General features: G+C 38.4%; 1 protein-coding gene across 1 annotated transcript; it reads left to right on the top strand.

Annotated features, from left to right (window-relative positions):
* Positions 1–6016: 6016 nt before the first annotated feature.
* gprc5bb (G protein-coupled receptor, class C, group 5, member Bb) lies at positions 6017–16828 on the top strand. Its single transcript, XM_085277587.1, has 4 exons — positions 6017–6567; positions 7306–8416; positions 13463–13575; positions 13699–16828. Exons 2-4 carry the CDS (start codon positions 7306–7308, stop codon positions 13741–13743), a joined length of 1269 nt encoding a protein of 422 aa, XP_085133713.1. The 5' UTR covers positions 6017–6567; the 3' UTR covers positions 13744–16828.
* The last annotated feature ends 971 nt before the right edge of the window (positions 16829–17799 follow it).

Below are 17799 nucleotides of genomic sequence, written 5' to 3'. Positions count from 1 at the left end.
TGAGCAAAATAGAGAAAAATAATTAGAAGAGCATAATCATTTGAGTGAGGCATACATTTTTTCATTAAAATTAAATTAATAGGGGTATATTTTCACATTGACACCTATCACAGAGTGAGAAGTGTCAAAATAAATTCATGGTATGGGATATAGTGCCTTCCATCTGCTACATTCAAAATTGTTATTTTTGTATAAGTTTATATCCTTGCTTGTTTACATCTGTAGACCTCTTAAACTTTTCTTTGGTAGCCCAGAAAGAAGAACATTACAATGATCAATCCGTGAAGACAAAACTTGTCTGATTTTGGCTATGTTGCTGAAATGATAAAAGGCAGTCTTTGTTATCTCTTTTACGTGAGACTCGAAGAAGAGCACCATGTCGAACCACATGCCCAAGTTTTTTTACCTTGTCCCTGCAATTTATGACACTGTCATCAATTTTCAAGATGAAATTTTGGGACAAGTGCTGAAATGTTTGTGGTCCGATGACCATCAACTCTGTCTTATCAGTATTTAGGAGCAAGAAATGATCTGATAACCAGCCCTTAACTGCAGATAGACAAGATTCTAGTTTAGAGACTTCAGCACAATTTTCAATGGTTAGAGGAACATAAAGCTGCAGGTCATCAGCGTAACAATAAAAAGTTACATTAAAAGAACATAAAAGAACACCAAGAGGCAGCAGATACATAGAAAACAGCAATGGTCCAAGTACAGAGCCCTGAGGGACCCCAAGCCTCACTGCACAGGTCTCGGGAGAGAGATCATTTTTAAAACCAGCAGTCTGAGAGCTCCCAGACAGGTAAGATCTCAGCCATGATAAAGCATTTAGCAGGTAGAGGATCCAAAGAACAGGTTTTACATCGAGCTGCTTTTACAACCTTAGTTAATCCAGACAGAGAAATAACCTTGAAGACAGAGAACAGTTCATCAGCACCAACAGGTAAAGCAGCTGAGTAGTCTAATGTACAGCTCGAGGAGGGAGTAATCTGATTCCTAAGTGTTTCAGCCCTGTCTCTGAAAAACATAAGAAAGTCATGAGCTGTCAAATTAGAACAGCAGAGAGATGACTTACTCTCTGTAAGTTGCGACACTGTGTTGAATAAGAGTTTTGAGTTATGTTTATGACTCATGATGAGATTTGAGAAATTTGAAAGAAAGAAATTTGCTTTCGCTGCAGACATCGCTGATTGAAAAAAAGACATTGAGTCCTTCCAAGCCTGGAGAAATATTTCTAGTCTGGAAGATTGCCAGCGACGCTCTGCTTTTCTACAATTTCTTCTCAAATTCAAGAGCTCCTCATTTAACCAGGGCATAGGGTTCCTTTGTTGACATTTGAACTTCTTTACAGGTGCAACAGAGTCCAGTAGAAGAAGTGTAATATTAACGTTCGCAGTCAAGGTGTCCACACATAACTCCTGGGTAAAAATGGGGTCCAACACATCAGGTAAATGTAATTTAACTCCAAGCAATGCTTCGGGGCTAATATGACGAGATGATCTCAGGAGTAATTTTCCCTTGTCAGAAGCTGAAGATTTAGGGATTAAAATATCAACTAAAATTACTGAGTGGTCTAAAATAGGTAAAACACAGTTTTCAGTCACTGATACATTCAGTCCATAACCCAAGACAAGGTCTAGGGCAGGGGTCAGCAGCCTTTAAGACCCAAAGAGCCATTTGGACCTGGTTTCCATGCAAAAGAAAACACTGGAAGCCGCAAATACTTTTTGACATCTAAAATGAAGATAACACCGTATATATTGTTTTATACCTTTATGCTTTGTGTGAACAACTATGGTGTGTTGCTTATGAAATCCATGAAGTGCTACAGAGAAAATTACATTTTGAACTCTTAAAAAAAATATAACAAAAGGAAAGACACCAACCTGAACTAAAATGATCCATGTAGCAAACAAAAACTGTTGTGAGCCACCTCCCTTATATCGCCTTTGGGCTTTTGGAGCCTTGACTTGACTTTTAAAAATAATTTGAAAAAAACCACTATGCTGCTAAAAAATGAAAAATAGATATTTGCAAAATTCTGCCTAAATATGTATTTTACCAGGTTAATGTGTGTGGCGGGGCGTCGTCTAGGGTGTGGCCTTTACATGTTGGCCCAGACACAGATTGTGTGAAATTTGAGGAATCAATTACATTTAAGAAATCTTTGACCAGGGGTTTATCCTCACAACACAGATGAATATTAAAGTCCCCCCGTATAAGAATCCTTTCATAGTGAGCGATAAAACATGTCAAGAAGTCTGAAAATTCCGAAGGAAAAAAGTCGTTATATTTAGGTGGATGATAGATGACTATAATTAGAACCACGGGACAGCTTAAAGTCAGGAGTTGGGACTCAAATGAGGTAAAAACACCAGGACTTTGTATCTGTTTGCACTTAAAACAGTCAGTGACATCTAATGTAATGCCAGTATTTGACACAGTGGGTGTTGATAAAAGAGTATTTTCAGGAGGAGCTTTTAGTATCACCATTTAAACTCCTGCATACACACCATCCACCCATGTCAGGTACACTCCTAGTCTCCTGACTTTAACTCCACTTCACATATTTAAACTTCTTCAATCAACTTCTAAACAAGCAGGAAGTTAACATTTGATAAGCAGGATGATTTGATTATAGCTGCCAGTGCAGAGCTGCTGTTGTATAATATTAGTGCATTTTGAGTATGCTTAAAAGATCATTTCTACCTTTTCTAAATAATAACAGCATCAGTGATAATATAGTATAGTATATAAGTATATTATAGTTCACTGTCCTTATTATAGTATAATAAAAACTGAGTCCTTGCAGGTTCAATGCTGTCTTTTCATGTATGTTTTGATAGCAAATTACACTATTGATGGCCATGGTTTTATTGTTAATAATTACAATGTAAATCTGGGTTTCCAGCCATGTGTCCATCCATGCTTTCTTAGATGACTATATTTTTAAAGACAAACATATTTTGCCTAATCAATGTGCATTTTACGGCATATATTGTAAGGATGCTGAAGATAAGACATTATGTCATTCCCATGGGAGCCCCTATATGAAACATAATAACTAGGGTTCAGTGTGGCTCTGGACTGAGAAGAGACCTGAGGTGGTATAAAGCTGGAATATGCCTCTTTTTTGGAATGTGACAATAGACACTCCTAGATTAACAAGATTAGGACTGATGAATTCTGTTAGCGCTTCTCCATTTCTGTCGTAAATGCTCACAGGGACAAAACAGGAAACACATGCAAACTCTAAATATCAACCTGTGAAGGTTTGTCAAATATTTTAAGTCTGTGGCAAAAGATCTATTTATTAAACTGCATTCAAACTGCATGATGTCATCTTAATTATCATGAGGTCAGGACCAGTGTTGGTCAAGTTACTTGAAAAGGATAATTAGTTACTAATTACTGATTAACTCTCAAAAAAAAAGTAATCCCATTGCTTTAATCATTACTTATTTTCAAAAGTACTTAGTTACTTAGTTACCTTTCAAAAAACATGATAAACAACCTGAATACGTAATAAAGCGATAGACCTTTTAGCACAGTTCTATTTTTTATGCATAATCCATCATATAAAATTGAATCAAATGGAAAGCCTCTTGTTAAAAATTGTTTTATTAGTTTTAATTTTTTAATTTTATGCACATTACATTAAGCAAAAATTAAATTATATGCAACAGTCTTTGGCTTGAAGAAATTTGTTTAACATTTAGACCTATTTTCTGCATATTCCAGCATATAAAATAAAATAATGTTTTGTGTTTACACTCGCTCTTTCAAATAGCTGCAAGTAAAACACAGCAAAAAATAAATAAAATCAAAGATTCAGTGGCACTAGGTCCTGTTGCTATTCAAGCTATTTTCACCTGTTTAGCAGGAGTGGGGTGGGTGCCCGGTGCTGCAACAGTCATGTCAGTGGGCGTTTCTCTGTGAATTTCACATTCCCGTGGTGGCTTGCTAGGTGCTTGCACAGATTTGAAGTTTAATTTTTTGCTGTAGAAAGTTTTCTTCCCACACAGAGTGTACAGTAAACGCTAATGTTTTTGCCACTTTTTACAGAATCAAACTTAAAATATACACAGCTACATTCACACCTGAAAATATCTTAAAAGTTTATTTTGTGACCCATAAAGACTAATATTAAAACTACGTAGCTGCCTGCATTGTTGGATACTGGAGCCGGCTGGGCCAAGCTATGAATTCTGGAATAGGTTGGGCCACGACGGATACACCGTCTCGTCCTTCAACTGCGACCTGTGAAGGATGCAGCCTATTTTGCGAGATCTCGCAAAAATTTAGCTTTACTGTTTTTTTCTCCAATGTCCCTTGCGGAGCTCCGTAGCAAGCATCTACGTCCCCTGTGGGATCATGCACTAACAGCATGAAAAAAGACTGCACATACAAGGAAGCAACTGCCTGAAAATTGGATTCATATTTGACACTCTGTCAAATGTAGAAAAAGAAAATTAAACAAGCTTTATACAGCATATTGTGGTAATTATTGAGCTTTAAAGGCTTTGTATATGTTATGCTGTAATGTGTCTGAAATTCAGATGATTGTTTGCATTTTCACATCAATCAAAATGCCATTCTAAACTACACTAAATGACTGCAAGTTGTTACTTTGTGTTTACTGCACAGACGTGACCTTTTTTAATGGTACCTCAAGGACAACTCGTTTATTTATAATGTTTAGGGTAATGCCAACCTAGGTAATCAGGCATTATTACTATTTTATTCTAGTAACTTTTAATCATTTTAGTAGCAGGATTAAATGACAATGAGCTGCACAGAAGAAACAATTCATCATCACTCTATTCATCTATAATTATAAACTTAAGCTGCTGCTTGCCTGCATGTGAGGGCTCATTATCTGGATTACACTGACATGATCGACTCAGCATGACACTAGTGTGCATACTTGTTGTCCAGCACTGAAAATTAAGCTCGTCTAATGGCCACTTGAAGCTGTCTCCAAAACAGTTGATCCTCGTAGACTGCCGTATTAAATTAGAGCATAATAAAGAAATGTATCAAAATAAATAAAGTTTTGATCTCGGCAGATAACTTACCAAATCTTAATAGCTGCATAAAGTTATTATAGTTATGGAGATATTACCTTTAACTGGCGCTTCCCCTCAGCTCATTCAAGCACAGAATCTTGGTGCCTCTTGGAACATTTTTAATGCTCCCTGCTGACCAAAGACAATGGCTTTCTATATTACCAGTCTGCTCAGGAGGTCTGTGCAACATTTCTGGTGAGCAGTATTTTGTTAATAGTAATAAGGAGGTATGTGGGTCTGTTTATTGAGTCTATGGATGCAGCTTGCTAGCATTAGCAGACGACCTAGCACTCCACATTATGCTCACTTCCATGTAATCAACAAGGTCGTGACAGAAATCCTCGAATTAAGACTTCACAACTTTACAAATCATGGCTATGTCCTTTTTTATACGGTCTATGCTTTACTTATTTGTGTACCACAAACCAGCTTTGTTTTTTCCTGCCTGCTCACTATCACTGAGCTCATACATCTGTCAGAACCAGTTTCTCACACACTAATCCAAACTGGCTCAGTGACAATGGTAGCTGCTCATTATGACTTTCCCAATGCCGTGTCCCTTTCTAACATCACATGCAGGGTAAAGGATTAATCCTGTCTAAGCAGACTTGGCTGAATCATGTCTTCCAGAAGATTATGCAACACTCTACTAGAATAGATACATGGCCACAAGGCTCACCTGTGTAGACTGACCACATGACACCCATCATTTTATATCATGTTGACACATGCAAACCATCAATAGACATCTTGCCACCTGAAAAAATAGCTTTGGTATAATTTATTGATGAAAGATGAATCTATACCTCCCACAACTATGGGTGTGCAGAAGACTTTTACAAGTGGTAAGAGGAAGACGTGGGAGCTTGAATGTGCAAATTAGTGACTAATCCTGGGCTGACTGTGAGATGTTTGTGTACTGCACTTATTTCCTATCTTCTTCCTAGTTATACAGGTGCATCTGCAAATCATACTCAACATACTCCCAGTGTGTGGGTGAACGAAAGTAAGCTGGGATTGCATCTCTGACACCTCCACAGATTCAGCGTGAAGCAGGGAGAGAGAGCGGCGCAGACATGCAGACAGAATGGATAGAAAGACGACAGAGGGAGCGAGAGAGTGAGGCAGAGAGTGAGAGAGACGAGTGAAAGAGACAGAAGATATATTTGACTGTGTGGGTGTGTGAAGTATCAAGGCATGCATCATAATTGTGGATTCTTCTTGGAGCAGCTGGACAAGTCAGTGCATCAGCAGGACATTTACTGGTCTTTCAAATTGTGTTATTTTGTACTTTAAAACAGTGGAAGCTGTGAGCACAGACAGCGACATTTTGAAAGACAAAATGGAAACCGACTTGTTTCTGCTGCCTCAAGGATTTCATTAACAGGGAATACAAAATTACTTCAACTAAGTGAAGTGATGCCAAAAATGATTTGTGGAAAATTATGATACCTCTGCACCCTCAATAATAGGAAATCAAGTGAAGACTTTATCTGAGGTGAGTTGGAGACTCTTAGAAAAATCAAACTGTTGAAATTTTGATGATGTTTTGTTTATTTTTTTTATTTGGTTTGTGCTTGTGTTCATTATGTGTATTAACTTATTCTTGTATTTCAGTTTCAGACCTTAAAAGGACATTTCTGCCTTTGCTTGTTTACAGTTTGAGGGTTAAAACTTTTTTGTACAATGTTGAATTGATTGGGTTTATACTGTGATTGGAGTCATTCTAAGGAAACCTTTTAACCAATGTGATTCTCAGTAATCAGTACAAACACTGAGTCTGTGTGTGTGTGTGTGTGTGTGTGTGTGTGTGTGTGTGTGCATACTCCTATGTTTTTCTGTGATTTGGGGTACTGAACTCGACTTCTCAAAAGCCCAGTGTGCAATGTAGCCAGCCCACGCTGTTTCCCGTTTCCATGGAAACTATTGCCCAGTGCTAAAAGCAGGTCTGTCGTGTGGATTGAATGCGCGAGTATGTGTCTGTGTGTGTTTGAAACATCTCACACAACAGGTATATTGGATGTTAACAGATATTGACTGCTGTTTCTACGGTGTTGTGAGGATGCAGTAGGAACTAATATGCAGAAATTTACCTTCACACTCACATCCCTGCCTCCCTCTTCTCTGGAGCTTTCACCCCAGTGTAACCTTCCTGTACTTGTATCTTTGTCTCTTTCTTTTAACCCTTTCTCTGTCTCTTCTCACCAGTACACTGTTTTCTGTCTCTGTCTCTAAGATGGCTCTCAGCCACATTATCATCTGCCTCCTGCCACTCATTTGCTATGGGTCATCCCACCCCTCTCCTCCGCCACCTCCTCCCCGGGGATGTAGTGTGGATGTGGATCCTCCATACAGGGTGCTCTGCGACCTGGAATCAGTCTGGGGTGTTGTTCTGGAAACTGTGGCCTGCAGCGGTGGTCTCACATCAGTGGTCCTCGCTGTGCTCCTGCTAGTCAAGATGCGCTCCATTTCTGATCCTGCCAAGCGCTCCAGCCTGGGGCCTCTACTCCTGCTTCTGGGCACACTTCTTGGGCTTTTTACCATCTCTCTGGCTTTCCTGGTGGGGAAGAACCAGGCGCTCTGTGTGGTTCGAAGGGCCTTTTGGGGACCCCTTTTTGCCCTCTGCTTTTCCAGCTTACTGGTGCAGGGTGTGAGGCTCAGGAGGCTGGTAGCTGGAAAGGCAAGCCCATCTGGCAGCTCCCTTGCAGCACTCGGTCTGGCCTTGGCCTTGGTTCAGGGGATAATCTCTGCCGAATGGGTGCTGCTGACTGTAGTTAGGGAGGGCCACCCAGCCTGTGAATATCCACCTTTAGACTTTGCCCTTACCTGCAGTTACACTTTGGGGCTTCTTCTCATAGCCATGGGTCTCTCTCTTGGGGTGGTGCTGTGTGGTGGAGAGCTGGCAGTAGATGGAGGAAGTGGCAATGACGAAGACAGAGAAGGAGATAGTGAAAGACGGAAATGGAAGTGTAACGCAATCTGGCTCGTCCTGTCCAGTCTCGCATCAGCATTACTATGGGTGGCCTGGCTGGGGTTTTACCTTTACGGCAGCCAGACGTTAAGGGGAAGGGGGAACAGAGAGAAGGGAGGGGGGAATAAGGATGCAAAAGTGTTCGATGAGCCTGCACTGGCTGTCGCCCTGGTTATTCAGGGATGGCTTCTGCTCCTGTTCCACGCTGTCCCAGAGACTCACCTGTGTCTCCTGAAAACTTCACAATCCGACACGCAAGACTTCTTTGACACCAGTCACACGTCTCCTCCTTCACATTACGGAGATGAGCTCCCTGCACATTCGCACCGATCCTTCCAAGAGAACCAGGCCTTTTCAATGGAGGAACACAGTGCAAGTAAGCCTATGTGACGTGTGTGCATGTCTATACCTGAGTGACAGAGATAACTAATCTAACAAAAAAGGGAACTTATTAGGTCATAGTTTCAATATGTTAGGTTGAGAGCAAAATACGTTTAGCATTTGAGTGTTTTACAGTAAATTATGAGACCACTGTTGCTAGGCAACTGGCAACAAAAATGGGGACCGTGACAACCTTATGAAGAGAAATGAAAAAGGAGAAAACAACAAAAGTAATTCATGTGGTTTGTCTTTTTAAAATCTCAGACATGTTACATAAAATTGAAATAAATCGTTTTAATTGATTGAATACATTTAATGTTACAGTTCCAAATTAGTTTTATTAATAATTTATAAAAGAATATTAATTAAAATAAAATTATGTTAGATCAATCTGAATATCAATTAGATATAAAAATTGGTATCTTACAACCACATTTACATTTTTCCCATTAAAACTCTTTGAGCCTCTCACGAGTTCATGAAAACACAAGGTTAACCAAAATATTTCAAGTCAAGCGGAGACTGAAAATGAAAAATCTGATGGGTACATGGTTATGGTGCATGACACACTACTGCCTTCTTTGCTGCTTGTCAATCCTCTGCTTTTAATCACCTTCTTTTTTTTTTACAGTAATAACTGAACTAATCCTACTTTGAATTGCAGGCCAGTTTTCCATTCATCATACATGAAAAAAACTACATCACCATCCAACCATGAATGGCAAGTAGTCTTATTTACAGACAGGGAAGCTCATTTCTAGGTACTGTATGGGAAGAATCCAATTAAACCTCAGAAAATGTCTGATTTTTCAACAGGCTTTTACTGCAGTACAGTTATGAGTCATCTCACTTTGATTGCTCGCTATATTTATTTGAAGCGAGATGCACAGATGAAGAGCTAAGCCTCGATAAGCCAGGATAAACAAAGAGTGAAGGGAATAGAAAGGCACACGCAGTCTCCAGCATGATGATGATATTTGGTGATCCTTTTAGACTTCTTAATAGGCAGTCAGATCTAGAAGAAAGAGAAATTTAAAAGAGAATTTAATTTGTGGTTGAAAGTAAAAGGTAAAGGTTTCTCTTAGTTATATAACTGATAATGTAGTCTAAGCTATGTTTTAAAAACCGTGAGTTTGTAAGGGCAGCTGGTGAGTGTGTGTAATACCTAAAAATGATCCACTCCTCAGTTTATGAAAAAAAAAAACAACAGAAACCCCATACAAACAAAAGAACCAAACAACAATAAAAATACTGCTTGTGTCTCATTCCCATTCGCTGCTCCATATTAAGTCATGTTATGTAGACGAGTGTGAACTGAGCTCAGTCGCAAAATGGAAAAAAGAAAAACACCACCAACAGCAAACACTCTTGGACACTAATGGTGTGACTTTCTAAGTGCCAATTTATTGCATAATTGCTAATGCATCATTTAAATGAAAGATCAAAATCAGCAAAATAAATAAATACTGCTAAGCATTTTTGTGATTAAGACATAATATACTGAGCAATACTAACAAATCCTTTCAAGACAGTTTAAGTTACAGCACTGCTCTCATTTTTCTTTTGATGCAGTATTTGATAGTATGCGAGGGCTGGATGGTGACCTTCCGTTGTACAGTTTCTTGTGAGGCACTGTGGGATACGTGTACCTTTGCACTGGGGCACATGGGAAATACAGTTCAGAAGAATTTTGCTAAAAAAAAATCTCAGTCAAATGAGAAGTTTGAGTCTCATTCTATTGTTACATGTTTTATCATTCACTATTAAGGTTAGTATATGTAGTGAATCATTCTGGAATTTCTGACACAGTCATAACATTTATTAAAAAATGATTCACAGTTTAGCAGGTCTTTACTCTCCATCCAGGTCTCCATAGACAAACTCTGTGCACCTACACATGTAACCAAATGACTTTTCAAAGTAGTATTACTAAATCTCTAGGTTAAACTATTGGTTTTGAGTTTAATTTATTTCCCCTAACATAAATGAAACAAATAAAAAACAAAAGACAATTCAAACGTGTAAAAATGGAACATACTGTAGACTAAGAAAAACTTAGATTCTTCTTGAATTGTTGCACTTAAATAAACAGTAAATACAACATAGCACAGATATTTAACACAAACAAGTTGTGCATTATCTTATTGTGCCATAAAAATGATAACACAGATCTTACATTGCTGGGAAATGGGAAATGTTTTGTCATCTTTTTGTTTCAGTGTCTGTAATGTGGAATGTATTCATGAAGAGAGAAAAACATGGGATTCCACTTACTCTCTACAAACCCAACCAAAATGCAGATCTGCACATTTTATGGCTTATAAATAATACATAAGGACTAAACTAATGAGGTCACATTCCATGAGGAAAAGCTAAGTAGGAAGTGATTCAGTCATAACCATACAGGTGTTTTTATATACTCCAATCAGACCACTGCTCAGGTGAAACTGTAAAAATGAATGCAGACAGTCTAAACAATGGAAAGAAAGAAAGAATGCAATGTTTGCAAAACATGCTGAAACTGAGAATTTAAAAAAAGTACATGCTCATTTTTGATTTGATATTAGCTACGCCTTTCAAAAACACTGGAAAGGGGCTTGTTTATCAAACCGTTCTTCATCAAGCACATGTCTTTTAAGTCGATACACGATACAGACACAAGACAGTGCAGACACAACACTGTATCTCCAAAAGTTGATTCTGTTCATCTGGACGTAGCGTTTTGTGGGAGAAACGCTTCGTCACTCATCCAAATGACTTCTTCAGTCTCAGCTGACTGCAGGTTTCCCCAATCTTATAACCAGTACATTTGCATAATGACTGAAACCAGCCCAGTGAAGGAACAATGGGCTGGGAGGTCAGTTCCTTAATCTTAATTGTGCAAATTCTCATGACCATTGATCAACAGCCACTGACCAAAGCCCACTGACCAAAGCCCACTGATCAATGGCCATGAGTACCATTCACACAGAGTTGGGGAATGGCTGCAATCACAGCATTGTAAGGTGGTGACAGATGTACCCTTAGGCCCCTCCTCGATTCAGAGATGGTCTTTCCCTTTTCACGTAAATGGCCTCCTTGACTCCGCGCTCAAACCAGCGTTCCTCCCTGTCCAGGATGTGTACATCCTCATCCTTGAAAGAGTGTCCACTGGCTGTAGGTGTAAATAGACTGCAGAGTCCTGGCCTGATGAGGTAGAGCCACCTCGTCAGGCCAGGACTCCGCAGTGAAAAGGGAAAGACCATCTCTGAATCGAGGAGGGGCCTAAGGGTACATCTGTCACCACCTTACAATGCTGTGATTGCAGCCATTCCCCAACTCTGTGTGAATGGTCCTCATGGCCATTGATCAGTGGGCTTTGATCAGTGGCTGTTGATCAATGGTCATGAGAATTTGCACAATTAAGATTAAATTAAATTAATTTAAATTAATTAAATTAAGAAGTCACTTGGATGAGTGACGAAGCGTTTCTCCCACAAAACGCTACGTCCAGATGAACAGAACCAACTTTTGGAGATTTACTTACCTGGATGACTGAGCATGCATCAAGACACAACACTGTACTTGTAGTGACTTCAGAAAGTTGCTAAGAGACTGAGGTTGGGCTGCTAACATGTCTGACTTACTAAAAAAATTCAAAACATGAGATCCTGCATTGCACAGTGAGAGATGTTAAAGTTGGCTGTTGTAATGGTCTCGCAACCAAAGATAGCCTGGGACAAAATTCTGACAGTGTTAGAAATCAAGGATAACTATCTCACAATTTCACGGTAGCTGTGACCTACTTCAATTAAATAACCAGCCAACCAGGAATGCAGCTGAAATGACGCACTAATCAACTCAACACCAGCAGTTCCTTTTTTTTTAAATACAGCATGTCAACAGCTGCCTTTGTGAAAGCAACTAAGGGAATGTAGTGGAAACAAATAGCAAAGCGTCATAGCTCGTGACAGAGCAGTTTTCATTAAGCACAGAGTCTACATGAACCAAACTTGATTTCCAGCCCAGGTATATTAAATCCATGTCACATAGTGCGGCATGAAATGAACTTATACAAATCAGAACGCCAGCAAATTTAAAGTGTTCAGTCTTTGCAGGAGACTTAATATGAACGCTAACAAGAAGAAACCTTGGACGTCACTAGACTGAGTATGAGCAGTCATCTGCCTCAATCTGTCTATAAAAGCAGAGTGAAACAAAGGGCACTGAGCAACAGCAACAGTATGTACTGAGCAGGTTTGTAAGTTACTGCAAATCAGAAACATGCAGGAAACAGAGATGCCTGTAGAAAAGAACAGAGGCAGAAAGGACAAAGACAGAATCAGTAGGCATGAAGTAACTGAGAAAACAAGTGTGGGAAATAAATGCATGACATGAAAAGAGAACAGAACAAAGAAGGCAACAAAACAAGTGTTCAATTAATTCAAATGAGTCAAAATGTAGAACTGAATTCATCTTCACTTTAATTTTGTCTGTCCGAACGATATTATTCTGACAGCCCTTCTAAACAAGCCATACTTCTTGTCTTTTTTAACTGTGCTGTCAAGAATTTAAATATTTTGCAAGTTAACTGAGTGTTGTAGAGTCTGAGATGCAGCTGTTTGTTAATTTTTCCTCTAAGCACTACACGGCCTTACCTTGGGGTGAATTTACTGGGATGTTTGCTGGGAAGATTGTGGCACCTGAATGCTTCAGATCAACAAACCACCAACCCATGTGGTTGGTGCCACACGAACCAGTGATCAACAAATCAAGTGCATTTGATTAGCAGCAACTGGATGCCACTTACCCTTTTAATTCTTATGGAAGCAGTAAGGGTGTACTTAGTGGCTGACACAATGCAGAGCCCTCTGACAAGTTTCTCTTTCACATGGCTGTAGTTTATTCATACAAATAAAGATCACAAAAAGGTATATGATCAGTATGAAAGTTATACTTAAAGTCAGCTGCTTGGACTTTCAAGGTTATGTAATAATTATAATCAGATGACACATTGGTTATTCTTAGTACCAAATGCATCTTTTGTGTGTGTGCGTGCCAGCTCTCCGAAGCGGAACATACCACGGTAGCCATGGAAGTATGCGTCCTGGTATCGCCTTCAGAGGGCATGTCTACCAACCTACCGAGATGGCTCTAGTGATGAACGGTGGTACAGTAAGTATGCCATAAACACAAACTGCGTTTTTGCCTCTAAATCACTCTGGAATAACATGACTGTACAGTAGATTAGATACAGTAGAATGCTGTACTTTCTCACTACTTGCTCGTGTCTTATAGATGCCCACAGCCCCAGTTAACTACACTGGACGACGGTTATGGTAATATACGGGGCAAATGTTGAAGAGGACACACTTCAGTCACATTTTTGAGGGAAGAAGTATTAAAGACGGTACATATCACAAAGAAGCGACTTCATAAGAGATAGCTATGTTTACTGTGTTTGTGTTTTTTGCCACACATGTGCAGATTTGGCATTTTAAAAAGAAACTAGTGGTATTTTTGCCTACATTTTCCCGAAGGCTTTTTTGATGGATGTAAAGGAACAAGAGAGGGACGAGAAAGCGACATCTCTCAGTAAAGTGATATTTTTCGATGATGCATTTTTCGATGAACACGTGTAATCTGAATTATAATACATACACACAAGAACAAGAAGTCTATTAGCACAACTAAATGTTATATTTAAAGTGTTTTTTTTTTATTATATTATATTAAAAGAGACATATTGAATGACCTGTTGTTAAACCATGACAGAGTTGAGCTTAGAGGAAGACTTGAATGTGTTGAGGTAAACTCTTTTGCCTGAGCAGCACCAAACCAGTGCTGCAACATTCTAACTTTTGTTTATCAACCATGCTTACTTCATAAAAATGCACTTTGTATGTCATTTATTATTATTATTATTTTTTTGTTTGCATTCAAGCTACAACTACAAATAAGCTGTTAGGATAGGTATGTAAAATACCTGCTTACACCCACAATGCTTGCACAGCCTCTGTTTTTCATCCTGGAAAGTCCCAAAGGATTCGCATAGTGATTTTCTCTCTATCCCTCGCCTTTCCAATATAAGTACTGTTGGGCAGTTTGCCACATTCACAGTGTTTACTCATAAAGGCTTTGTATTCAGCAGATCTCGTGCAGGGCTGTGGAGGACTATCAAATAGATTTTAAAAGGTGAATAAAAACTCTACAGCTTGTGGATTGTTTTTTTTAAACAAGGTTAATTTTTAATAAGCCTATGATAAAAAGCCATTTAATACTGCAGCACTAATCCTGCAGTATTAGTAAATAGGGTTTACTGTTAGTGGCTGTAATTTTGCACTTTATCAGCACTGATTACATCTGGGAATTGTGATATTTGACATTACTGGACATGCATGTAAAAGCACAGTTTAAAGGTAATGTATTTTGTCAAAACATAAGTGTTTTGTTTTCTAGAATTTTAATAACTGTATACTAAAGAAAATGACCAGTTGTTTGTGTTTCTAATAAATTGGCATTGGAGAGATCATTGACAAAACAGTCTCACCCCTCTAAGCCAATAAGTCAGAAAATTTACATTTAAAAATAAAACAATTTCTGGACAATCAAGCAAATCCCGTTGCTGAGGAAGGCCAGGTATGTGTAAACCTAAAAGAAACAGGTAACCATTTCTGTGGTCAGACTGTTTTGTCTTGCAGAGTTTATTGTGCATTATCAACATTTTTTAGATGTATGATAAAATCTTAAAAATGGCAGAAAAAGTAAACCCTTTGGAATTAAAAATCTAAATTTTTTTAATGGGTTTTTATCCATTAACTGGTGGTGAGAAATAAACAGCTGTCATTAGTCTTCATTAAACATAGTGAATATATATATTGACAAAGGAAAAATGATGAACCTTGGATCTTATACCTCCCTAAACTGTCATATAACGATGCTCCTGGGTTCATTTTAGGATTATATTTCACTGAAATCATTCTGTAGTACACTGGTTAATAAATTCATTCCAGAAAGCCATAAAATGTATATAAAAGATGGCTGTAGCTTCTGAGTCTGATAAGTAAAGCTAGTGCCAAAGTGCCTTAAACATGGGTTCTTTCTAACGGTCAGCAGGGGCCCTTGATGTTGCAAAAAGAAGTCAAAATTTATAAAAGTCTGGGCTCCCTTGATTCCCACCTTTGTAAGAACTTCCCCTATGAGTTTAAGGTCTTAATCGGTTGTTTCACATTTTTTGACTACAACAAAACATTAATTTTGTGTATTATGGTCCCACCTCAGTCAAAATGACAACAAAGCAGGCTTTATGGTATGTTGGCAAGACAGAGATGATGATTTTACTTCAGGTTAGGCTTATTGTTCTCATTATTACCTTCTTACCTAACCTCTACTAGACTTCAGCTTAATACCACCCATCCTTACATTATACTGAAGCTTAATGGTGGTGATCACTTGGTGGAGTCCCAGGCGCAACAGAAACAAAAGTGGCCCAAAATGATAACACTATGTGGGATATCACATGTAAGTTTACATGTAGGGTTATTTTGATAATTCCAAAGGGTTTTCTTGCATTTTCTTCCCACTTTACAGTTAAACTTTAAATTCCATGAAACAAAATGAAAAGATTTGGCATAACTGTAAATTTAACTGGAAACCTTTGATATTTTGGGCCAGATTTGCTGACGTATTGCACAAGCAGAAATTGGGTTTTGGTGTGAAAAAAAAGTAACATCAGTATTAACAAAGACATTGCAGTAACAAGATTGCATGTCAGAGGTGGGATTTCAGAGATTTTTGTGACCGATCCAGTCGTGATATTTTACACTGAAAAACAGCATATCACATTTTTTGCAATTGATATTATAATGAACTGAAAGTGGGTGTGTTTAGATAACTAACCACACCTGTAAGTGCTATTTGGGGATCGTGCTCACGCACTATTTTGTCCTGTTTAGTAAATCAAGCCCATTTAATTACAATGCTGAAAAGTTTGTGTTGAATTTAACCTATTAAGACTCAGTTAACTTTGAGACTGAATTCTGAATCCAATCCTGAACAAGTTAGTAAAATGAGGTTGAAAAGCAGGTCTCACAATGTTCTTCTCTAATCTTGAGACCATTTCTTCTTACTATAACACTAAACAACTAAACTGTGAGTGATTTTACTTTTGTGTAAAGCCTTGTGTTCTAATATAGTACAATGAAAATATGATCATTGTAGGATTTTTTTTAATGTATTAAGCCTATATAACTGATTTTTAAACATGTACTGTAGTTGTTCCAAATGTGAAAAAGCACTGGTATTTCTTTTTTGAGATCCTCTTATAATGATAGCTCTGTCACTGTTTTATGGCAGCATAACATGAATGTCTGTAATGTGATTTGCACAAAGTGACTAATACATCAGTGCACCTATTCTGTTAAATATACCCTGGTGTTGTTGTTTTTATTGTTGGGATAACTATAAAGTCAGGTACTACTACATCTAGTTCAGATGTATCGTCGTCAAGTGTTCAGTGCACTGTAACTGAATCACAAATAAAGAAAGAAATGGTGCAACTGTTTTAACACCAAACTGGTTTCCAAGCAACACTTCAAGCATATAAATGTATGTTTCCTGAAAAGATTATCCTTAAAATTGGTCCACATATTAGTCCACACATTCTCCTTAACAATCCTGATCTAGAGTGTATTTTAAAACTTAATATATATGCAAATCTGCTTATGATACTTAAGCTATATCATTAGCTTTGAGTGTTATTTAGTAGGACTGAAACTACTGATATGAAGGCACACACATCCCCCTTCTCTGTGTTATGTTAAATCACGAGCCAAGTCATATCACATAAATAGCCAAAAATCCTCACTGCATGTGGGAGTCTTCTAAAAATAAGTAAGCTTTCAGTAGTAAGAACGTCAGGGACCTGCAAAAGCATGGCCTGCTGGATGATGGAGATGGAGGAGGATTGCAGCTAGCTACTAGGAGCAGAGCTGGATTCGGATGCGGCTTCTTAAACGTCCATTTCCAAAATGAAAGCTGGGTGACAGAAAACTGTATGCTTGGTCAAAATGACAGTCATGCACATGGAAGAGTATAAAGCTAATGGCTGGATCTGCAATGGCTGGCTACAAGAGGTTGCAGGGGGAGGGTTACATGTTAATAAAGGCATCGGAGACCTGTCGCTGGCTTCTGGCTTTGTTTAGACTAAAGGGGATGTCGGGGGGGTGAGCCTATGTTTAGAAAGGCTTGTAAGAATGCTGGACACAAAACATGAATAATTAAGTGGCTTGATTTTATCATGCGTTAAAGAGATGTAAATTACTAATTTACTTAAGGTGCCACATCATTTCAGACCATTTTAATCCCTGGTTGTAACAGAAGTCAGCAGGGTGAATTCAC

Source organism: Mchenga conophoros, linkage group LG6, assembly GCF_057382185.1.
Source record: "Mchenga conophoros isolate Kocher_MC1m ecotype Shallow Benthic linkage group LG6, M_conophoros_male_GT1.1, whole genome shotgun sequence".
NCBI lineage: Eukaryota > Metazoa > Chordata > Actinopteri > Cichliformes > Cichlidae > Mchenga > Mchenga conophoros.
The sequence above is the reverse complement of the archived record's forward strand: the minus strand, read 5'-3'. Positions and strand labels throughout refer to the sequence as shown.